General features: G+C 39.3%; 1 protein-coding gene across 1 annotated transcript; it reads right to left on the bottom strand.

Moving 5' to 3' along the window:
• Positions 1-1,186: 1,186 nt before the first annotated feature.
• On the bottom strand, positions 1,187-23,622 carry slco4a1 (solute carrier organic anion transporter family, member 4A1). The gene is made up of 12 exons (XM_079478069.1): positions 23,478-23,622; positions 9,594-10,175; positions 9,147-9,519; positions 7,375-7,465; positions 6,753-6,874; positions 6,529-6,640; positions 5,334-5,488; positions 4,984-5,236; positions 4,310-4,472; positions 3,049-3,224; positions 2,739-2,952; positions 1,187-2,268 (listed from the first exon to the last, which is right to left on the bottom strand). The coding sequence occupies exons 2-12, from the start codon at positions 9,999-10,001 to the stop codon at positions 2,089-2,091; spliced, it is 2,247 nt and encodes a 748-aa protein (XP_079334195.1). The 5' UTR covers positions 10,002-10,175; positions 23,478-23,622; the 3' UTR covers positions 1,187-2,088.
• Between the last annotated feature and the right edge of the window lie 1,547 nt (positions 23,623-25,169).

Below are 25,169 nucleotides of genomic sequence, written 5' to 3'. Positions count from 1 at the left end.
AGTGATGTAACTGTACCCCTCAAATATCATTTTGTGTAAAATAGACGATATTTGCTGAAATTGCAGACGCTTGTTGTTTCGGAATGACTTTTTGATGGAAAAATCTAAATGTTTATCAGCAGTGTGTATAAGTACCTACATTAAAGCGTTATATTAACATGCTGTGCAAGTACATCCCTCTCTCTGGTGAGCAAAATTTACAGCTCTGCGTCACCAGCGACATCTAGTGGTACTAACGAATTATATCCTTGTCGGACACGTACTGTAAAGCTGTGGATCTTAACCTTTTGACTCAACCCCTATTCATAGTTTGTACCCTATTTTATACAGCTTTGCATACATTTTGTTTTGTAAAAATATGTATATTTGTTCGTCATTTTGCTTTCATTTCGTCATCTTGAGGCCCCTCTGGAAGATTGTTGAGGTCCAGCCACTCGGCATATGATGGATGACCTGAGACCACATTGTGCAATTGTAATTGAAAATCCCATTTAAACCTGATAATTAACCAACTTGACAGATGTGGAAATGTTACGCTATATAAAGAATAAAACATCTTTAAACTATTTACATTTTACCTACTTGAGTCAGATTTTTTAAAACTTCTCCGTATAGGGTCTAGCACGAAAGAATATGTTCTTTGTATTGTTTTTTTTTGCTTTTATTGAAACTTTTGCATATAAAAGTAGTTGACAAAAAGTGCCAAAAAAGAATTATATTGTGAGTATGTACACCGTGCCAAACAATTCTGAAAAATATTATATAAAGACAATAACGGCTCACTCACAAATGCTTTCTGAGAAAAAACAGTTACTTTTCTTTCACTTCTTTCAGAATAATTAGAATAATACAGCACACAATTATTACAAGTCACATCAGTCTTTCATTTTCCTTTTCATTGTGCAAAATCAATTTTAAGTGCATTGTTTTCATTCATAGTTTGTCATGACATTCAAAAGATTTTTTTCAGAGATCTCTAACATTAGGGAAGTTCAGACAGCAAAAAATAATACATTCCAACTGATAAATACACTGATAAACACACAAATTTAAATGCAAATGTTAAAAGCGAATTACATCTAAAGTAAATATTAGTTGTGTTTTCTACATATTAGGACTTTAGCGGCTTGATAATTCAAATCCCTGCTTCATATACAATAAATTGCCATGTGCTCTGTTATTTTAATAATAATTGAATGTTCTTATTAGGTTTCCTTTTCTCAAAATGCAGTTGAAAATCTCCAAGACACAATGAATATTGGTCAATGTAATCTCGGGGTGAAGTGCTTTTCACAAATATCTCATCCTGGATAGTAAATATTAGCATTTTTAATCAAACATTGGTCTTGAGATGCTATAGAATTACAGATGTTTATGAAACTCCATATCTGATTTGTTTTTCTGTGCGATCTGTCATTATAAATCCTCTCTGTCCCGCTCTTTTCTGAGCGGCAGTAATTTGGCACATTTTTGTGATAAATCCACATTTATCAAATACGACAATCACAAAATAATGACTAAATGCTTTTATGTTGTGGTGGAATGTGAATCAGAACTGTGTGCTATGAATTTGTAATGGCACCTTGTTTACTACACATGGTTCAAATGTACATATCCATCAGTAAAGTGCAATTTAGAGAGTTGAATGTTGAACACATGTAAAATCTTCCTCTAATTGTGCCAAATGATGCAAAACTATGATGCTAAAAGGCACAGTTTGTAACTCTAGTATCATCACTCTCTGTTACCGACTGGCATTCAAGTCCTGTTTTGTCATTTTTGTGTTTGTTACATTACTATATATACTTTTTTATATACTGTATAGTGCTCATTTCTGTATCATCTATGGCTTCTTCAGTCACAAGATAATCTGTCATTTTCCATTTAGATTTTTTTTTTAAAGATTAAATTTGCACATTATTTTCAATTTCAATTCAAAATACCAATTTATATACAGTAGTGTTTCAATCTGTTCCTCTGACTTTTGGTTTTGGTTTAGTGTAAAACACAACTGTATGTCCTACAAATATAAAAACAGCCAGAGTGACAGGGAACAATAAGACGATACGGTGTTGACACACACAGAGGTCATAACTTGGCATGTGGATTTGCAATGATCTCAGGGGCACGATGTTTGATTGGCAGGTTTTTGGTCACTCCCCCGCTGTCGTGCCCACCCACATCTGTGCTCTCGCAGCTGCTCTGAGGAGACTCAGGAGGAGGTTGATAAAGAACGCTGGCCAGCAGAAAGAACATAGAGCCTAAGATCTGCATCACACACAGAGACAGACAAGTGAAATCAACAAAAAGGTCAAGAAATAGCATGCTGTATATTGTTACCACAAATACCCATGGAATAAATATAAATTTCTAGTCAATCTTTCCTTGTTTATAATAGATCTGCTAATATTTCAATATTTGATTTGCCAATATCGTAATGGTTTTAATATGAGTGGGCCTTTCGAGACATCGTATGGCACTGGAAAAATGCCAAGGTTGTGGGTTCGATCTCAGGGGATTGCACATACTTAGAAACAAATGTATTGCATAATGCAATGTAAGTCGCTTTGGATAAAAGTGTCTGACATATGCATAAAGGTAAAGGTATTGCAGTGTAGTACTTGTTCTAGAATGTTTTAAGGGGTTTTAATGATGAAAAAACTTGAAGACAACGCTTAAACAAAGATTAGGAAATAAGATGTTAATTTATTTTGTGTATTAGGAGTGTCTTTGTCTACCTTGTAGATGATGCCTGCGATAAGCGAGTATCGACTCATGGCTGAATTATGGTACAAATAACATGACCCGTATTCCCCGCACTTCTCCTCCCACAGCAGGCAGGAGATGTCGATCACTGAACCAAATGCTATGGGGCCCGGGATCCCACCTAGTGTCCTTACAACAATCCACTGAATTCCAAGTCCAAATGATTTCTGACGGTCAGGAATACACCTACAAGGGAGAACATTTTAAACTGTTGTCACATTCGGTTACAATGGGGAAAAACATAATTTGTGATCTTTCAAGTAAATAAAAGCTCATACATACCTGAGTGTGGCAGTGAGTGCAGGGACACTGCAAAGGAATGTGAAGAAGATGGTGATGAAGAGGAAGGTGAGAAATGCGGGCATATGATTGCAGGACGACATACATTTTCCTTCTTCAGCCAAACCCTCCTCATCCCATGATACGTTCCCTGCTACACAGCTACAGCCAGAGAACACCTGTGAATGCAGAAACACAACTCAATCAGGAAATCCATGTACTTAAATTGACCATATCTTAGATTTCTTTACATAGAATATCTATACCCTGTTGCACTTTTAATATCAGTATAAAGTAAAAGGAACAGTTCACCAAAAAATACAAATCTGCCATCATTTACTCAACCTCGACTTTTTAAATCTGTAAAATTTGTTTGTTCTGATGAACAAAGAGAAAGATATTTGGAAGAATGCTTGTAACCAAACAGTTCTTGGCCACCATTGACTACCATAGTAAGAAAATTGCTTGATAAATGTCTTTGTTCTGTTGAACACAAAATAAGATATTTTGAAGAATGTAGGACAGCAAACAGTTCTGACTATCGGTAGTCAATGGTGGCCAAGAACTGTTCTTCCAAATATCCTTCTATGTTTTCTTTGGAACAAAAAATTTATACACATTTGGAACAAAGCGTGAGTAAGTAAATGAAGACAGAGTTAACATTTTTGGGTGAAATGTGGCACTTTAAGTTTTAAGATCATAAAAAAAGTATTCAGCGTTTCTGGGGTATTGGAATCCTTCAACAAAATACGCATAGCTTAACGTGTGACATCCGGCCGGGAAGAGCACAAAATTGGTCAGACTTTCTCTCATTTTAGTTTGTCTTAGAAATAAATAATAGCATTGGCAATATTGTGTTTTTCCCTTATAACCTTACCATGACATGTTAATGTTGGTGGTCGTGAACTAAGAGAGTCATACAGTATTTACTGTAAAGCAAGGCATTTCTTTCATAAGTTTAAGTCTCATGTCATTCCAAACATGGCAACGTTTCTTCTGCAGAACACAAAATAAAATATTAAGATTTTTTAAAATGTTGGTAACCAAACAATTTGCTTCCCCATTGAATGGACAAAAAAGCACTGAAATATTACTCAAATATATATATTTTTGGTGTGTTTCACAGAAGAAAGAGTCACATACAGGTTTTGAATGACATGAAGGTGAATAAATGATGACACTTTGTTTTGTGGCAACACTTAAAAGAAGTGAATTTGTAGCTGAATTATTATTGTGAGTGAGGTGTAGCAGGTGTGTTTAGTACCTGTCGGCCTGTCTGGCTGTCCGTGTGGTTGATGGAGCTGCAGCCGGCATGGCATGGAGAGAAATACATCACTCCATCCGCACCACACACAGGGTTAAAGATCTCCTTAACACAGTGACATCCCATGTTACAGCCCACAGTCAGGTTCCTCCACTCTAAGAGGCTGCAGGAGAGAAAAACTTTCGTATAAATCACCCCAATAAAAAAATATGTTATACTTTTGTTCCCGCTATTATTGTAAATCAATACCTGTGTACATATAATGTAAATACAGGTGATGCACTTATTATCATAGCAGGAAACATTTACATAAACTTAATTAAGGTTATTATTAAAAATGCCAAAGAGACTAAATTCGTTCTTGCTTAAGGTTGTCATTCTTGTCGAAAATGGACAAAAAATCTGATCATTCCTCCCAGTGCTGTTGTTGTAATAATAACCTCACATTTTAAGACTCTGTAATAATCCATTATTCATCAAAGCCCCTTTATCTGTAATGATAAAATCTGCTCTGGATGAGCAATGCTCTGCCCCTTCTGGCCTGAGCCGCCCCCCTCCTCACTCATTTCAAAGCCTAAAGATCTCAAGAGATCATGAACCCAAGGGCTCCATTTATTCAGTCTACAAATTGCAGTACATGATATTGCTTTGCAGCACTTTAATGAGTTTAGTACTTTTTGTTGTAGCTTTCTGTCTGCAGGTAGGGGGCGCTGTAATGGTGCTGTGCTGAGTTGCTGTAATAGGGGACCGTCACACCAGCCATGGGCACATTAGGACAGTGCAGGAGAAAGGTGAAGATAGCCATCAGACTGACCAGTGCACACAGCAAGCAGTAACGGATGATTCCACGGCAACGGAGGTTTAGCTTCTTTACAATGTAGCCCCCTAATAACGTGCCACCTCCACCAGCTGGCACCACCATGTAGCCTAAAAAATAAAACAGAAGTACAGTATGCATGAACTTGCTCTTTAGAAAGAACACAGAAACAGTATATTGTGTATATTTGATTGATGTGATTTTTACCGAACCAGGTAGCTGCTTCTGATGCACTGAGACTAAACTGAGATTCGAGAAATTTGGGGCCGAACGTGGACATCCCGGCTATGAGTGTGGCCTCTGTGGCTCCGGCCAGACACAAAAAGATGAAGGTGGGGTTCTTCAAAAGAAACAGCATGGACCTACAATACAAATAGTAGAATAAAAATGTTAAATAGTGTGCAATAGTTCTCAAAACCATGATTCAATTATGCCAAGTGAGGATTGCAACCTTAGTATGTGAAAAGTAATCAGTTCTACACCAGAACCTGTGTAAAGGGGGGGATGATCCTCGGGTCTTTTGGTGCCCCTCCACAAGCTACCGGGGGTCTGTACTGTTGGTGCCGCAAACAAAACCAGAACGCAAACGTACCAAGGAAGACCCCTTGAACGCGATCGCAAACAGACCTAAGCTGGCACCAGCCTGGCACCCTTTTTTCCTATAATATGTGCACAGTCGTACCAAACAATGTGTTGTGGGAAATGACACGTTCTGTTCTTTCCAAACTGGACACAGAAAAGAGAACTGAATGTAATTTCTTCAATTTGACCAGCACCAAACAAAAAGATAGTCCCGCCCCAAATTTACACCATTGATTGCTATGTATAGTCCAGTAAGGCTTGTTTAAATATTGGCATTTTTTATGGACACACTTATCATTTAAAAGGCCATCATAGTATGGCATCATTTAGTTGGTTTAAATACCCAAGTAGCGCAGCAACTCTCCTTGAAAACTGCATGCTGATCAAACTATTGAAAAAGGATTTGTTGATGTCTGAGGCAGAAATTAGTAGCCAAATAAAAACTTGTTAAACAAATAAAAAATGACAGCCGAGTAATTTGAACGTGACAGTTTGTCGATTTTGGTACGAAACCACCTTTCAACATCGTTCTTGCAAAGTCATCTAGGGAGCCATCACACTTCTTAATTCACTGAACTAGACAAACTACATCATTACATGCTCTGCTTCTTTCTGTCAAGAGTGAATAAATATAAATGCGGCAGTTCTGTACACTTTCGAAAAGTGTGATGTTGTTTTATCCCAAACAAATATTGCCTTTAAATACATTTATAAACAACAGAGGCCACTGCACATTTACACAATTGTCAACTGTCAAAAGCTATTGACAGCGCCTTATACAATCGATCAATTCACTTTCTCTCTGAACATGTGTTTGTACCTGGGCATATCCTTCACTGTTTTTCCAAACTGAGGATCAGACGCTGTGACCTGGCTGCCATCTTTTAGCTGGTGAGCCTCTGAGACGCGCATGGCCATGTATTTCTGAGAGCCTGCGTCATACAAACGTACAACCCCCCCCCCAGCACTTAGACACTTTTATACAATAAGTACTTGACTTTAAAAAGAAGTTTTTTCTTTGGGGACAGGGATTGTGGGTAGTACCTGGTAGCTGGCGTGGGTATCCAAGTATAGGCAGAGCAATAAGCAGAGCTGCTGCCCCTCCTGCTAGGAAACCTATCCACCAGGCCCCCACCCACAGTGGGTTCTCAGGGGTCAGCTCCGTTCTGATAGAGAGAGACACTGGTTATCATCAAAAAGTCTCAGAGAAGTTAAGATATAAATGTTTTATTTTACACAGTTTATCGAAATATCCCATTTTGGTGACGTGAAATCGGTTAGTTGACTCTTAAAGGTCCAGTCTGCCATTATGTAGACGTGTGGAATGCACTTGGCAAAGGAAGCAACTTAATTTCCTCATTATCTTCAGCTGGCATGTTCCAGTGAAAACGAACCATGTCGACATCTGCTGACGGACACCATGCTTCAAAACATCTTTTTTATTACCGCAGAATGAAAATCAGACATGTTTAAGTGAATGATGACAGAATTTAATTTTTTTGATAAACTATCCCTTTAAGCAATTGCCAAATTTGCGCATTTGGCAACTGCTGTTATACAAAAGGACCTTCAGGACATTTTCCTTTACATTATTTGTGTTGTTTCAATTACAGCTGCAGAAAATGTTGTCACAATATACACTCTTGCATCTCAGACGACCACTTACATTTGGTCGATCTCTGTGTAAAAGTTGAGAAAGATTCCACCCAGCAGGTATCCGGCTGCGGGTCCCAAAATAGCGGCCGTGTAAAAGATCCCTTGGGAAGCAAACATAGCACACGTGAGGCTTACGTGGGTCTGTGCCTCCTGATTCATATTCAAGCTGGTCTAGGTTCGCACTGCTTCATGTTTTCTTAGTTTTGATCAAAAGCCCATTGATCACGGGTGAGATGCTTGTTTGGAGAGAGGGCAAGCAGGGGAGCAATTGTCTTGGATGGCCTTTGAAAATTGGATGGTGGAGAGAGAAACAATTGAAGGAGGTTTTATTGATGTCTGAGGTGGAAGCCAGTTGCGGTCGCTGATAAAGACAAAACAAACTGACTAGGTGTGTCGATAAATGGTTAGGACGCGGTTACAGGGTTCATTGAGGTCAAGTATCAATCTCTACGTGTTTGTCTTTGTAACAGTAAATCAAACAAAAAGATTTTTGGTTGAGTGCTATAAAGCCTGCAGCACCGCCTACACAAACAAACGCAGCCTCTGGTTAAATTAAGTTCGATTCAACTTCGTCATTATGTGACATTATGAATACTGTTGTTGTATAAATGCGACAGTTTTGACCTTCAGTTGGCCTGTGAATCAACACTATAACTTCCATCATCACAAAGCGCACAAATTCCTTACAGGTCATGTTGAGTGGAAGCATGCACACAACCACCACAGTCTATAATAAACAACTTGAGTTACTTCGCTGAACTCACAAGAACACATTTTAAGCTCAAGCTAATAAAAGCTCTTCAAAACTAAATAAAAACAGAGGAAGACCGTCAAAGTAAACGTCAGTCTAATGGACCATTATGTACCTGTAACGCTTTTAAGATGTGTATCTGACTAATCTGAGGTAGGGATGCTCATTTCGGTTCATTTCCCTAAACGAGAAATGATGCTCGATATCCGAACATTAACAGATAACTGATTAGATTTTAATATTAAATTGGAATTTAATTAAAAAAACATGCTGTGTCTCATTTCGAAAGCAACATCCGGAGGATGCAGATTTAGAAATGAGACGCAGCTACAGTTGACAAGGGTCTTTGACAAATTTTTTCACAGATTTAGTTTAACATGTAAACAGCAGCAAAACGAAAAGATCAACAACAGCATGTGCATTCACATATTATCACATTTTCACAAACCTGCAGCATTTGGACAATAGAGAAAAACTAAAATGATATGAATCCAAAGCATAAAATTAACTAAAACACGAAGAACCGGCAAAGTTTATATCCGTCAGAAAGTTTTCATCAAATATAAATAGCAGGCCTACCTCAATCAAAAGCCTGGCTATTTTTTTATTTAATAAAGTAACATGTTTATGTGCTGTGGGGTTAGTCTGGAGCCTTTTGATGGCTGAAAACACCCTTTCAGATGGCAAGAGTGGGAATGCAGAGATAACGCCTCGGGAAGCTCATTTCATTAGAATTCCAGCCAGGATTAATATCCAAAGAGAGGACTTGGCCACACAAATATACTTAGATATAAATCCGATCTGCTATACCCGTGCAAAATACAAACATTATTACTTATTTATTCATAATTCACATTTTTACGTCTGGCCTAAAGGTAAGCAGGGAAACCACAGGGCGGGCACGGGAGGCTGCCGATGCGAAGAATCATGAGATACGTTTATATAAAGTATAAACGGTTAGCGGTTAAACAGTCAATTTGAGCATCCCTAATCTGAGGTCAACGTTGGTTTTTGACAGTTGCCACACTCACCTATATACACAGGTGCGTAGTTAGACTTGACATTCTCATCGAGGTAGGTCACCCCGAGTGTGTACAAAGGGGTCGCACCCATCCCGTGAAGAAACTGTCCCAACATAAAGACAAAGCGGTACGCCGAGAGTCCTCCTTCCTCGCCGACACAAGTCTTTGTGTGATTGGCTGAGCAAAGTCCCATGTGCTCTGAAACTCTCACCTGATAGGCTGGTGTGGTGAAATGGGGCAGGGCAAAAACCAAAGACCCCAGTGCCATGATCAGCACACCCCAGCCCAGCCATCGTGGCTTATGGCCCGTACCGCCCAAGTAGCTAACGAACGTCAGGCACAAACAAGCGGCGATGTCGTAGGAGCTTGCAATGAGTCCAGCCTGGAATGGCGACACAAAAGCATTAGAAAGCTGAAAATATATACATGGCTAAATTCTGTTATTAATAAACTGACCTGGTAGCTGTGCAGGTCGAAGCGTCTTTCGATAGAGGTGATGACAGTGTTAATAAAGCCGTTGATGATCATGCCCTGTAGGAAGGACGCCACGCAGAGGAAGAACAGAACCCAGCGGGGGGTGTTGAATGTCTGCATACACAGTGGGGTCAGCGCTCCCCATCCACACAGATTCTCAGAGTCCGTAGGGACGAACTGCACCCCGAGAGGCGACTCTGCGAGATCGAGCCCCAGCTTGCTCGTCTTGTTGATCACAACGTTGACATCTCCACATGGGCTATCTGGACCAGAGCCCTGGGACCCCACGGGACAGGGGGGGTTTGGACTGGGTCCAAGGGGGCTGTCTTGTAGGACCAAAAGCTCCTGCTTGGAGCTAAAGGAAGTGTCATTGTTCAACTGGTGGGGCATGACCCTAACGGGGGCACAGTGGGGGACTTTATTAAAAGATTCTGGAAAATTATCCAGGAAATCCTTTCCAAAATAAAGTTTGACTGTACACACAGTGAATTTATAGGGAGTTCTTTGTAGAAAGATGTTTGTAGATTACACTGAAGAGTGGTCTATTTCTTGGAAAACTGAACTCTGTAAATAAGAGCAAGAAAGAGAGGTTTAAAGGTTACAGATAAAGAATCAAATTATTCAGGCCACTTCAATTAATTTTTCATTAAAAATTACAATTCGGTCATCATTTACTCACCCTTTTGTGAGTAAACATGTGTGACTTTCTTCTGCAGAACACAAACGAAGATATTTCTATGAATGTCGGTATTCCATTCATTCTATTGTACTAACACAAAACCAATGCAAGTGAATGGGTACTGCCGTTTTTCAGTTACCAACATTCTTCAAAATATCTTCCTTTGTGTTCTGCAGAAGAAAGAAATAGGTTTGAAATGACAGGACCGGGAGTAAATGACAGAATTTTCAGTTTTGAAAGAACTATCCCATTTTAAAAAGAAATGAAGCATTGATTTCACATTTATCAACAGACTTAAGCATTTAATATCTGTAGTTGTCCATACAACATGGTCAACAATATACTTGATGAAATGAACACAATATTTTACTGGGCATGCCAAAATCAGACTGCATTTCTTTTATAATCCAAAGCGTAACTGTTTTAGAATGACTCACAGTAACAATGAATGTTAGGAGATTTGAAATATTCCCTTTTCATATTTGAGTTGACTACACACACTATGCAAATTATTGTTATATGGAAAGAAGAGTAATGAAAAACATGGTATGTGACACAGTGGTTGCGCTATACTTTTTCAGGCTCGTAAAAACCTGTCATAATCTATTTTTACCCTTCACTATGGTGCAAGGTTATGTTAAGTGCTATGTAGCATGTTTGTGACATACAGAGCTTCTTCAAAGAGAGTAGGGCATAGGGATGATCACGTCGGAATGGAAGACGGGGAATGATTTCTGTGCGCACTGTAAATGTGCGACTGCGAGTTACCACCGTTGCATTTATATCTGTTTCTCTGCGATTATCAATGTAAGTGTATACACTGACAAAAAGGTAAATTGTTACTTAAACCTGAGATTATGGGGCACAGCAGATTTATACTAGGGCATGACGTAATGCCGCTCCATTAATCCAAAAGAGCCGTACACATGATGGGAGCAAACCGAAACGGTCAGCCTATGTGCCTGGCTCTGCCCCGGCCCAATTTAACCCTTGCTAGTACCCCATTGATTAAATGCTTCTGTCAAAGCCATAAATGCACACCAGAAAATTCATTCTTTTTTTTCAAATACACATTCTGACTATGATGTATGTTACAATTTTTAATGTTGCTATACAATTTCATTGTGGTTAAATGCAACAATGGACTTATTATGCACTCTGTAGAATTATACAGTATTCATATTAAAATGTATACTGTTAGCCATTATTATGTATATATATTGTTTGTGCACATAGCATCTAGAAATTTTACATTGTAAGCAACTGATAAACCTGTAAATAACATCTATACATTCAGTCAAACAAATATATGTTGTTGTATTGTTTTTTCACTTTTGTATATAGTGTATTATTATTATTTAATTATATAAAATGCATTTATATATATTTATTTAATTATTTAATTTGGCTTTTCGCTTATGATAAAAATTATCTCGATTTCTTTGTTCAAAGTTGAGATCACAGTTTTTTAACACTATTACACTTATTTAAGAATTATTGTTTTAGCCTGGTTTTGCTTGTTAACATAATTGTTGGAAGCCAAAATTGAAACTGAAAATCAATTAAAGATGAATTGCACAACCCTGTAACCCCTGAACTCAATACAGTACAGTGCAAAATTCATAGGTAAAAATGCTCTAAAATATATTATGAAAACCTTTCATATGAATATACTAAATTCCATTATGCCATATTTACAATCCTCTCTGTACACAGGGACACTTATAATACCCTATAAATAAAACAACATTCCTTGCATATCCCTAAAAAACACACCCTTTATAAAAACATTACATTTTGTAAATTAATGTATTGCACATCACAGCTAATAACTTCATAAATTCAACACTGGGTTTAAAAAAATCACTTTGCATACCTCAGCTCCACATGAAACCTCATCGCTCTGAGAGAGCCAAGTAGAAGGAGGAGAGACAGAGACAAGGAACAAAAGATGCAGCCCTAAAACAGGGCGTTACTTTCAGTCACTCTTTGCTTCACGTCGATCAATGAGCAGCACTGAACCCATTCTGCACTGTAATTCAACTGAGAGATCGCTTTACAGTATCTACGTCACATATGATAAACAACCACTACTACCAAAAACCTCAGAAGAAAGAACACTGGTGGCTGCATACACTGTGACAATTGATGCAAGCACTAGGACCCTTAACACATACAGTTAAACTTGATAGCTAATACATAGGACAATAAACAAACAACAGTAAGCGTGAGAAGAGAATGACAAAAACATAAACCTTACAGAAGTCTGCAATACCCTATTTACTGAAGTGTCCCAGGCATTGAATTGGATGGTGCTACATCATCACAAGGCCATATTCTGATTCTTCACTTGGCTACAGTAAGTGTCTAAAATATGATATAACATTGAACTTTCAAGTCAAATAGATGTTCTGCCTATTTTGTACATAGTGTATGTATAAATATGACATAATCATTTCAAACGATGAATGACTATTGTTGCATAATTTTACTAAACGTTGTTGGGAATGACAACAAAGAATGCGAGTCATACTAATAACTGGGTTGTTTAAAATATGGAAGTCTCCATTGCCGATCATTTATGAGTAACAGTTATGGATACTGTTATGACATGATAACTCTGTGGTAAGATTACAGAGTTAAAGAAACAGTTCAACAAAAATAAGAGTTCTGTCTCATGTTGTTTCAAGCGTGTATTTTTCGACTTTATATGCAAATTCATAAAGACAAGGGGCTGTTAAGCTAAATAAATAAATGAACACAATAATAAAACATGAAGCACGAAATAAATAATGCCCAAACATACAAAAAAAAGTCTACGTTCACAACTATTCTTTACCTCTGAAGCTTGCACCAGTTGTTTAGGTGAACAGTCCCTTTACGAGTCAGTGTCAGCTGTGAAGCTAGACTGTGTGACTGAATTATTTCTCAGTTCATGTCTTCTCAAGACAAAATTATGAAACAGCTGCAACTATTTGTTATTGTGTTCTTTGAACTCTTTTTTTCTTATTTTAACGTTTCATCAAAAGGAGGGGAGGATAGGACCTGCAAGCTCAGAGTTCTCATGGTGGGAACATGTGTTTGTTGTGGACTGCAGGTTCCTTCCATTCTCTTTGAAAGGTGGTACATGGTTATAGGATGTGATATGTATTACGGGGAGAAGAAACAAGGAAACAAAGCAAAACCAACACTTTCACTAAGAATTTGTGGAAAGCAAACAATGACACAAACATCTATTTTTAACAGTAATAGATGATTCATGTTCTATATACAGTATAAAGAATGGCTTATTCTGGCTAAATAGTCACAAAATATCTCTCCCCAAACCTCAAGCCATTAAATATTCTAAACATCGGATATCACATTTAAAAAATATATACACACACTGTATTGCTACTTCCTACCGTTGTGTTCTTATATCAGAAACTCATAACTGAAAAAGATGCTTCACCCAAAAATGAACATTCTGTCATGAATGTCTCACCCTCTAGATGTTCCAAACATGTATACATTTCTATGTATTGTTTTCACAAATAGAGATATTTGGAATGATGTTAGCCAACAATCTTGAGGCCCTATTAACTTCAACAATTTATTTAGTATTTTTTTGGTTCTGTTGAATACAAAAGATATTTTGAGGAATGTAGGAAAACAAACAGTTCTGTGGCATCTTTGACTACAATTATAATTTGTCCTTCTGTGGTAGTCAATGCTGCTTCAGAACTGTTAGTTTTGCAAACATTATTCAAAAATATCTCTGTGTTCAATCGAATAAAGACCTTTATACATGTTTGGAACAACAACTCAGATTAGTTATTGGCCTTATCGGGTTCAATTTGACCAGTTGTTACGGCCCACATACCAACAGAATTAAGACAGGGTCACATTTAAGCCAGATTTGGCCCAGAATTTGTTGCGATCTGGGTAGGGGGTGAGTAATTCATAACAGACTTTTCATTTTTCGGTGGAGGTAAAAAGGAAAAGAAGGCAAAGCAACTATTGAGCGTAGTTTTGTGCAGTCCAGTGCAAGAGCTCAAGAAATAACAAGGTGCATCGAGTTTTTATCGCGAAAGATGAGACAATTTTCTGAGGTCGACAATGTTGGATTTTACGAATTGGTAAATTACTGGAGCCCAGGTAGCGCTGAATGATTAATCAAAATCGAATCGCAGTTTGAACTTGATGCGCACACATAGCCTGTGTCATACTCCCGCGTCTCTGCCCGTGCGGCGCGTTTCCCTGACCAGCCATTTAAACTTGCGGCGCGCACACACAGCCTGTGTCATACTCCCGCGTCTCTGCCCGTGCGGCGCGTTTCCCTGACCAGCCATTTAAACTTGACGCGCGCACACACAGCCTGTGTCATACTCCCGCGTCTCTGCCCGTGCGGCGCGTTTCCCTGACCAGCCATTTAAACTTGCGGCGCGCACACACAGCCTGTGTCATACTCCCGCGTCTCTGTCCATGCGGCGCGTTTCCCTGACGAGCCATTTAAACTTGACGCGCGCACACACAGCCTGTGTCATACTCCCGCGTCTCTGCCCGTGCGGCGCGTTTCCCTGACCAGCCATTTAAACTTGCGGCGCGCACACACAGCCTGTGTCATACTCCCGCGTCCCTGTCCATGCGGCGCGTTTCCCTGACGAGCCATTTAAACTTGCGGCGCGCACACACAGCCTGTGTCATACTCCCGCGTCTCTGTCCATGCGGCGCGTTTCCCTGACCAGCCATTTAAACTTGCGGCGCGCACACACAGCCTGTGTCATACTCCCGCGTCTCTGTCCATGCGGCGCGTTTCCCTGACCAGCCATTTAAACTTGCGGCGCGCACACACAGCCTGTGTCATACTCCCGCGTCCCTGTCCATGCGGCGCGTTTCCCTGACGAGCCATTTAAACTTGACGCGCGCACACACAGCCTGTGTCATACTCCCGCGTCTCTGTCCATGCGGCGCGTTTCCCTGACGAGCCATTTAAACTTGCGGCGCGCGCACACAGCCTGTGTCATACTCCCGCGTCTCTGTCCGTGCGGCGCGTTTCCCTGACGAGCCATTTAAACTTGACGCGCGCACACACAGCCTGTGTCATACTCCCGCGTCTCTGTCCATGCGGCGCGTTTCCCTGACCAGCCATTTAAACTTGCGGCGCGCACACACAGCCTGTGTCATACTCCCGCGTCTCTGTCCATGCGGCGCGTTTCCCTGACCAGCCATTTAAACTTGACGCGCGCACACACAGCCTGTGTCATACTCCCGCGTCCCTGTCCATGCGGCGCGTTTCCCTGACGAGCCATTTAAACTTGACGCGCGCACACACAGCCTGTGTCATACTCCCGCGTCTCTGTCCATGCGGCGCGTTTCCCTGACGAGCCATTTAAACTTGCGGCGCGCGCACACAGCCTGTGTCATACTCCCGCGTCTCTGCCCGTGCGGCGCGTTTCCCTGACCAGCCATTTAAACTTGACGCGCGCACACACAGCCTGTGTCATACTCCCGCGTCTCTGTCCATGCGGCGCGTTTCCCTGACCAGCCATTTAAACTTGCGGCGCGCACACACAGCCTGTGTCATACTCCCGCGTCTCTGCCCGTGCGGCGCGTTTCCCTGACCAGCCATTTAAACTTGACGCGCGCACACACAGCCTGTGTCATACTCCCGCGTCCCTGTCCATGCGGCGCGTTTCCCTGACCAGCCATTTAAACTTGCGGCGCGCACACACAGCCTGTGTCATACTCCCGCGTCTCTGTCCATGCGGCGCGTTTCCCTGACCAGCCATTTAAACTTGACGTGCGCACACACAGCCTGTGTCATACTCCCGCGTCTCTGTCCATGCGGCGCGTTTCCCTGACGAGCCATTTAAACTTGCGGCGCGCACACACAGCCGGTGTCATACTCCCGCGTCTCTGCCCGTGCGGCGCGTTTCCCTGACCAGCCATTTAAACTTGCGGCGCGCACACAGACTGTAATGCTCGTTTATACTTGAGTCGGCTCTAGCCTACACCACTAGTCTCCACAAGCGTATCTGGCAATATGGAGGAGGCTTGTCGCACGCTGCGTCACCTCACGCCTGGCTCTGTGTTTCAAACAAATGTAAATTTTACATAACTGTTTTGCTATTTTCACATTCACATTTTCTACTTGTTTGTAAAATGTCAAATATTGAAAAAGGAATAAATCAGGCCTACTTTTTAAATAATTCAATAACACAATAGAACATTTTGTGGATTTAAGGGTTATAATGGGAGTTAATGGGAACTATAATAGTGTACACTGGTTTTTGGAATCTATTGATGTGATGTAATCTGGCAGTTGGGAACCAATAGAACAACAGTAATTCCTATTCGAATAATGCAAAAAACACACATAACATGGGAATTTTGTAATGGTTTTAATGAAACAACTACAACCATACTGTGCTGCACACTATTGACAATGTTGAGCTTGACTTGAAATAAAAAGATCGCAATTAGACATTTTCCCAAAATCGCACAGCGCTACCAGGTACCATATTCCGTCACGTCACCACTTCAGTCAAAAGGTTGTTCCAGTCCTGTACTCCGAAACAAAAGACAATGTGATGGATGGTCTGAAAAAAGCAGTGTGGCGATAACAACTGACGGGTGAACTTCGAGGGCAGTTCAGAGCTACATTACAGTTACGGCGCATGTTTTAACCACTGAATGGGAAATTAAACGTTTGGTGCTTCAGACTCGCCTGCTTTTTGAGTAACACACCGGAACAAACATCGAAGTTTCAATACATCGAAGCAATACAAGAGTGGCAACTTGAACGGCCTAGTCATAGCATTGCTGTCGTTTCCACAACTATCAGGCATGTGATCAGCCAAGACAAAAAAAAGAAGATAGTTCTTGCACGCAACCTCACCCAATCCCCTTTAATGTCGTTAATGTTAGTAATTAAATGTTACATGATTAAAAAAGGCAACTGTTTGGCAAATATATATATTTTTCACTTAACAACACAAAAACAAACTAGTATAATCACCCAATTATGTGGAAGAAATATAACTTCAAATGTTTTTTGGCTTAACAGTCACCTAAATATTTAATAAAGAAGGTTGATGGTTTGTGCAAATATCTTATGCTAATGTCAAATAAGATGGTATTAACCCCTTGAGTAATTTTAATCTAGCTGTATCAGCAATAATTCATGTAATATAAATGTATGCACTCAATAGAGACTTCAACGCCTTTATATTAGACAGAAGCAAGATCGATGTATAATGTTTAAGATAATATTAAGCATGTCATATATACGTTAAAACGCTCAAAAAAGACACCACTGTCCTGTCTGATGAAAAGAACGCCACCCTGCCACTCAATGTGCCTCTGAAAACTCTGATCGAGCAGACCATGACACTGCACGAGAAAGACTCCACAACTTTAGCTAACATGAAAAGAGCTATTCTGCAAAACCTCTCTAACAAATGTACAGGATTATCTGCTGAAGAGTACTGCATTGGACCCCAGATTTCTGTCATTGCTCAACTGACTCCCTGAACAATGTGAAGAGGTTTTCCACCGGTTGCAGAACAAATCAAACCGCAGCAAGTATTTCCTCATTTACTAATAATGTAATAATATATATTTGCATTTCTGTGTTTGTCATTTGCATGTTTGTGTAAATTGTGCTGACCTTTAGGGCATGTGTGCTATACTACTAAACTATATTACATCCCCTTAATTTATTTTATATTTTTTTAAGCTGGTACTGTGGAACAGGCAGAAGAGAGAGAGAGGGAGGTGATGGAAATCTCACTGTTTCAGAAGATCTCAGAGTTGGGCAAGAACAACCACCTAGCAAAAAGACAGTGCTGGATGATCTCCTTGGTGCAACTTTTGCTAAACCAGCAGTCGGCCAGTTGAAAAGTAGCATAGAAGTAGAGATTGAGATGTACAAAAAGGACACTTCTATTCCCCTCACTAGCTGTCGACTGAAATGGTAGATAGAAAGTGACCAAATGTACCCACTTCTTTCCTCTCTTGCCAAAGCTTACCTAAAAGTTCCAGCTACTTTTGTTGGAAAAAACCACAACAGTTTACAGAACTGAAAGTTTACTGACACCTTAAAGAATTGTAGCATTTAAATGTTTATGTACAACAAGAAAGTTGCTGAAATTGTTAATTTTGTTCAATATATCGTAATGCGTATCGAATTGAAACTATTTTATCTGAGAAAGAAATGTTGTACGAAAAAAACAAAGTTAGAAATTAAAAAAATGATACACTATTAAATATTTAGTCAACTTTAACTAAATTAAGGTTTAAGCATCCCTCCCTCTTTAGTCTAAATGTTTGATATAAATGTAATTTGCAACTTTATGACTCACCTGTATAATTCTATAATGATTTTTTCTTACTGTTTACTAAAGGATTGTCTGGCCTTAAAAACGTTGAACCCTGAGGGAAACAGTAATGTGAGGCCATCAATGTTCTTGGGTGTTGTGGTGGCCTTGTCAACATCTACTCTGTTAATATTTTCTGCCAACTGTGAAAAGTTCAACACAAGGCAAAGCTAATTATTCATTGTGATTGATTGTGAAAGATTACATTTATTAATGCATGATACACAGATTTTCTGCATGGAAGCAAACTATGAAATTAAAATCCAGGCAGGCTGAAGTGATCTGACGAGACCAGACAGCGAAAGTCTCTGTCTCCAGCAAAAACTGCATAATAATGACTTATAATAATGATTTTTCTTAGGAAACCGCCTACTACATGCAAATAAGCATGCACATATGCAAAAAGCCACATATGCAAAGCGAGAAAACATATCAGCTACAACATTGTGCTACAGTACATCCTTATGAAGTGTATTTTGGAATTTGGAAGTGGGAATTGTAGGTATGTGGTAATGATGTGTCTTATCATTAGCTGTAAATCTGTCTGCGCCTACTGTAGGTGTAACCAAGTGGAATGAATTGCCCAGAGAGGCCACCATTTAGCTTCTCCGCACTCCAGGTTTTGCTTGTGGCACTGGCAAATGTGAGTCAACACAGACAGCCAAGATATGCTATTACAGCGGTCAATTCCATGTCTCTACCATACAAATACATTTTTTTTTGTTTTCCCAGCATCGAGTCAAAAAAGGGACAAAACCAACCAGAGAATGTTCATATTTGACCCAACAATGGGATAAAATAACCCAACATTTTAATTTATAACCCAGCAGTTGGGTTTGTCTATTTTTGAACCAATGCTGCATTGTAAATATATTATACATTACATCATAGTATGTTATATTATAGTAAACATGTGCAGTTATTGGGCCTTTTCTACACGATTTAAACTACAGAACAAGTTTAAAATACATTGTAGATCAAAACTGCTTTAAAAAACTGTTTGCTTTCTATGTTACAGTGTAAACCCAAATGCCAAATGAAGAGTGGCGCTAGGGCTTAGACTTGATTTCACTCAAAGGGCAGTGTTTACTTGTACTGAAACAAGTCTCTTCATTCTGAGTTTATATGTTAAAGTGTTTGACAGGCGTCCTCAATCCCCTTTTCAACTGAATCGCGAGGATCATGATCTTGTCTGTCATCTAAAACAATAGTTGTGTTCGACATCATTCAGCGCTGCACAGACACATTGGCGTATGACATTGAAGCACCGCGAGAGCAGAGAGCTCTGTATGCTTCCGAATCACTCTCGCCGTGCTGCGAGGTTTCACGCATGCGATACAGTTTGTCAGGTGCATAAGACAGAGTGGCTTGTTTGTGTGAAGTGCGTTTGACCATGTGCTTGTTTGAGTGTGACGTTTATCGATGGCGCATCGCTAATTTACTTAGTTTCAGTCTATTTTGCGATTGAAACTCGTTTCCCGGCTGCATTGAATTCATATAGCCTATATCTAGAGCCCTATGATTTCCGTGATGTGGACGCAGAATCCTGCTGTTAAAGTCTGTCATCTGCGGGTTCTGCGTGTATGAGTGAATGTGTCGCAGAGTTTAACGTGCTACACCCATGACGCTCATTGATTTGTATGCGTCTCACTGTATGAGGAATTAAACACATGAACATCAAGAAAAACTATCGTCACTGAACTTTACACGCTGAAACCCAAGTGTCCATTGTGGGAGCGTCTTCATGACGACCCGTCAAAATAAACAGGTTAACCTAAACGCTTGAATGAAAAAAATAGTGTTCTAGTATTTGATAAAGCACATTGTGGTATTTTTTATGTATATGGATCAACTGTAGAGTACTTTAATATTTACTATAGTAAATATCGTCATACTTTTTTTTATCAAGAAAGATATTGAACGATGTTAAAGTAAAATGCTTCATGGGCAGGGCCGCATCTTCGACCACCAATGTTGCATACATCAGTGGCTGAACACCCAGCCGCTGTCTATGCCTGTTGTTACGTCCGCTATGTATGTTGGTTGTTTCCTTTTTCTTTCTCTCTATCATTCTCAGCTGTCATTAGTTCTTAGGTCCGCGATTGGCTGATCCGGACATCAATCATCGCCAAAGAACCAATTGGAGCTCACCTTCCCTGTATAAAGTGGAAGTGACCAGAGGAAAGATGGAGGAGCGGATTTTCTTTTGTTTGCATTGACATTCTTGTTGTTTGTTTGCTAGCCTTCCTGATTGATGTTTTGTGCATGACACTGTGTTTTGGGGGATTCTTTTGACTACATTTTTAAGGTTGACTGTTGGATTGCTTGCGACGTGTCTACTGATCATTCACAATCTCGGACTCAAGAGTGATGGGACAGTAGCATGTCACGTGACCTACATAACACAACACGTAGAACCTAAGTTTGTAAATACACACCAGGTAAGGAGCGGGTGCTACTTTATGTATTTATGTTAGTTAGTTAGTGTAGCTTAGTTGTGTAAGGTGTTTATTTCTGTCTTTATTTCTAAGATAGTTAAGTACTTTATTTTGATAAGTTAGTAGATGTTTTGTTTTGATGATTTCTTTGCTTTAGCCCCGCTCATAGTCCCTCGCTTTTGTGTTCCGTGTATTTGTTTACAAGTTGAGTATACCTTCTGTAAATATTATTTTCTAAGTTCACAATTACTTTGTAAATCGATCGGGTGTTTTCTTATGATTTTGAATTACTAAATTAATTATTAATTCAAATTTGTCTCTGCCTGTTTCATCACATCACACAATTTTTCAGTAACTGAACCCGTTCATTTATTTCATTTCAATTTATTTTACTTTAATAAATATGTTACAGACCCTATTTTCTCCTAGATATATTTTAAATAGGGAGACGTAACACCTGTACAGAGTCAAACAGCTTACCCCTAAGAATGTAGTTCATTCCCAAGGATACCAAATGAGAAATGTACTCTTCTGAAATGCTGTATTGAGGTCTGCCCTTATGTCCAGTATTACATGTGGAGGCAACACAATTGTTCTCAGACCTGGTTCTTTGTCTGGATTCATAAGGAGTCAGCGCTAAATTAAGAAATCCATATAAGGACTGTAATGTATTTACCGATGCTCTATTTTGTGGATCCTCAACAAATCTTGAAAGTCAAAAATCCAGATAGGGTTTGAATGTGGTCACAAAGTTTTCTGTACAGCCTCTCATAAACGAATGAATCTGCTCCTCCTTGCACGTGGTCAATACATTCCAGCATATTATTTAAATAATGTCTAATGTCATTTTCATTGCTACTTACTGGTCAAAATAAAAAAAAATAGTTGAAAAGACAACAATATGACTTTGGATATCATAATTTTTATGTTTGGATAAGCTGAGAAAGTCAAGCATATGTAGTTCCTGGTTTTAGAGTAACTTCCTGCTTACAGAGGAAGTAATGGATACCCCCACCCCACAAAAAGTCTATACACATGTGCCTACACATGCAAGAAAGTGGAAACATATATAAATGCAAAAGGAGAATATGAGTGTTCAAGACTAAAAATAGCATGTATGTGAATGCAAAAGAAAAATGTGTGTGTGTGACAGTAGAAATGTATGCGCGCGAAAGGAGAATGTCAGTGTGTGAGAGAAATATGTTAATATATGTTAATGCAAAAGAAGAATGTGAGTGTTTGTGAGTAGAAATGTATGTATGTGAATGCAAAAGAATGTGAGTGTGTGAGAGTAGAAATGTGTGTGAGCGAAAGCAGAATGTGAGTGTGTGAGAGTAGAAATGTATCCGAGCGAAAGCAGAATGTGAGTGTGTGAGAGTAGAAATGTATCCGAGCGAAAGCAGAATGTGAGTGTGTGAGAGTATTTGTTATTTTCGCTCTGGCATGCTGGCTATTAGCTTCTGGGATAAATCCTGATTGTCATCTAATTGCTTTTTTGCAATTATTTAAAATGCATCTGATCGCTCTGATTAATAATCTACAAATAGCTGATGTAAATGAGCACCACAACAGCTTCGCAAATACCTAGCATGTGTGTCCCTGTCAATAGTTTTGGCAACGACTGCAGACTGGTGCTTGTTTAAGGACCTTGCGAATTCACAGTTGCACGTGGATTTCAGGTTACTACGGTATAATCCCGATAACCGGTGAAGTTGCACTGCGCAAGAGTGCGTGCTGTGTCATTTAGATACAATAGCAGAACAAATTAAATGGATAAGATAGATGATCTTGCGTTTTATCGAGATGCGTCACAAGAGCGCGTGAGTTTGCTATTTGGTCCATTCATCGCATGCGCTATGCTACTTGGACGCAGAAGAACAAACTAATCTGTCATTTTCTGGCACACGCCCTTAATTCACACTTGTTGATGACTAAACATCACGTAATTTACTAGACAGACTGTCAGGTGCATACCGTAACACGATATATATCCCAATTGATACAAATACATAACAATGACCTAAAAACATGATCCATAATGCCCATGCTTTTCAATCCGTGGAAAGAGCACGCGTTTCGAGCCCGCGCATGCTGGAAACAGGTGAAGGAAACGCGAATCCAGGATTGTGTATCTCGCCTAATGCAGTGCACCGCACATGTGAGTCTGTTTTATCAGTGATACAATATACCAGATATATAATAAGAGACGGACGTTAGTGAGCATCATCAGTCGGGCCGCTCTGTTGACAACCATATGGCTTGCGGTATTTTAAACATGCATGCATGTCTGGCTGCTTCACTCTTCCATTTGCTACATTCAGTTGTCACTCTCACACAGGATGAACATGAACTGTATCAACAACAAGATTTCAATCATTTCAATACTTACGCTTTATTGAAACGAATGGTCCATTCCCGATGGATGTATTAAGTGCATTTCAAGCTCGTGTTGATGTCATTTCCCTCCACAGATGCATGAATAACACAAAGGCTGTGGATGATATCAAATGCTTAGTGCTCGGATTAATCCATCCAATGAGAGCCCGCCTCCCATGGCGTTATGCTGCTGGACCAATCGGTGTCATCCGTAAAAAAAACGTGTGATAAGTGTTGTACCGCTTACATTTCAGCATCCTTCTGGGTTTGGTCTACAAACCATGGCATTTTGGCAAAATATTGGCAAATCTAAAATTGGCAAATCTAAAATGCTTTCATCTATTTTTTTGCATCTGTATTGAATAGATGGTCTTTAATTCCTGTTTATTTTAATTCCTGTTTATGACCTTCTATACGTGGTAATCTGTCTAGAATCGTGTGTGAACTTGTGAACAGGAAGTGAGCTACTCTCAATACTGATATGATTGTTTTTGGTTGGAACAAGTGGTCTGGGTTTTTCAGTTCATCTGTAAAGGGGATAAGATGCGTGGGCAAAAGTGAGTAGATCATACGTGAAACATGACAGGTCAGATAAGGTTGAATAAAATCGCTCTCTTTGAGATCGTACAAGAGCACACATAGATTAAAATATAGCATTTTTATATTTTATTTATTAATAATTATTATTATTATTTTATTCAAGGCACCTAACAAGACACTCAAGGACACAGTGCAATGAATAGAACAACAATCCATAAAACCATTAATACAACATATGATCTAACCGACATAAAGTAATCATATAAAAGCATACAAAGGAAACATTTAAATAAATAAAACAAAACATAACAACAAGTGATATAATCATCAAAAAGCCTGTCTAAACAGGTAAGTTTTAAGAGGAGATCTAAAAGTGGAAATATTTTCACTTTTCTGAACATCTTGGAATAACAAGTTCCAAAGGTGTGTAGCGGCTTATAAAACTAAAGAATCTGGACGTTGTGTGAACTCGAAGAGGAGCAATTGTATGTGCAGTATTTGATCTTAAAGTAACAATCAGGGTTTAGTAATGGAGCAGATCTGGCAAGTGAGATGGAGCAAGATTATTAAGGGTTTTGTAAATAAAAATAATTTTTAAATCAATGCGGTATTTGACAATTATATGTTTCAGTATATGAGTAATATGTTCAGTTACTGAGAATCTAGATATAATTGGTGCTGCTGAGTTGTGAACTAATTGAAGTTTGTGAAGAAGCTTTGAGGGCTGGCCGTAAAGAACAGCAAAAATCGAATCGAGATGTAACTAAAGCATTTACCAGGATCGTTGTATTCTCCACTGACAAAGACGATTCATATTGCTCAAATGAAAATATGCAGTAAACAGCACTATACTGTTTACATGTGCTTCAATGATTAGGTAGAATCGAAGATGAATCACAGCATTTTAAACTAGACATGGAACCGTTCTAATTTAGCTAAGGTATATTTTGAGCCAATAAGCTAAATTTCAGTTTTATTGCTGTTTAGTGTCACAAAGTCAGCGAGAAACCCTGTGTCACTAAACTGTGGCAACACCTGTGACTTTAATATAAAAGACTAAACAAAACCCACGAGGCGGTAATAGAACAAAACATGGGAATATAATGACAAGAAAAAAAAGGACTAAGACTAACTAAACTTTAAACATTAATTACAAGACATAAGA

Source organism: Barbatula barbatula, assembly GCF_947034865.1.
Source record: "Barbatula barbatula genome assembly, chromosome: 17".
NCBI lineage: Eukaryota > Metazoa > Chordata > Actinopteri > Cypriniformes > Nemacheilidae > Barbatula > Barbatula barbatula.
Note: the sequence above shows the minus strand (reverse complement) of the source record. Positions and strands in the feature narration are given on the sequence as shown.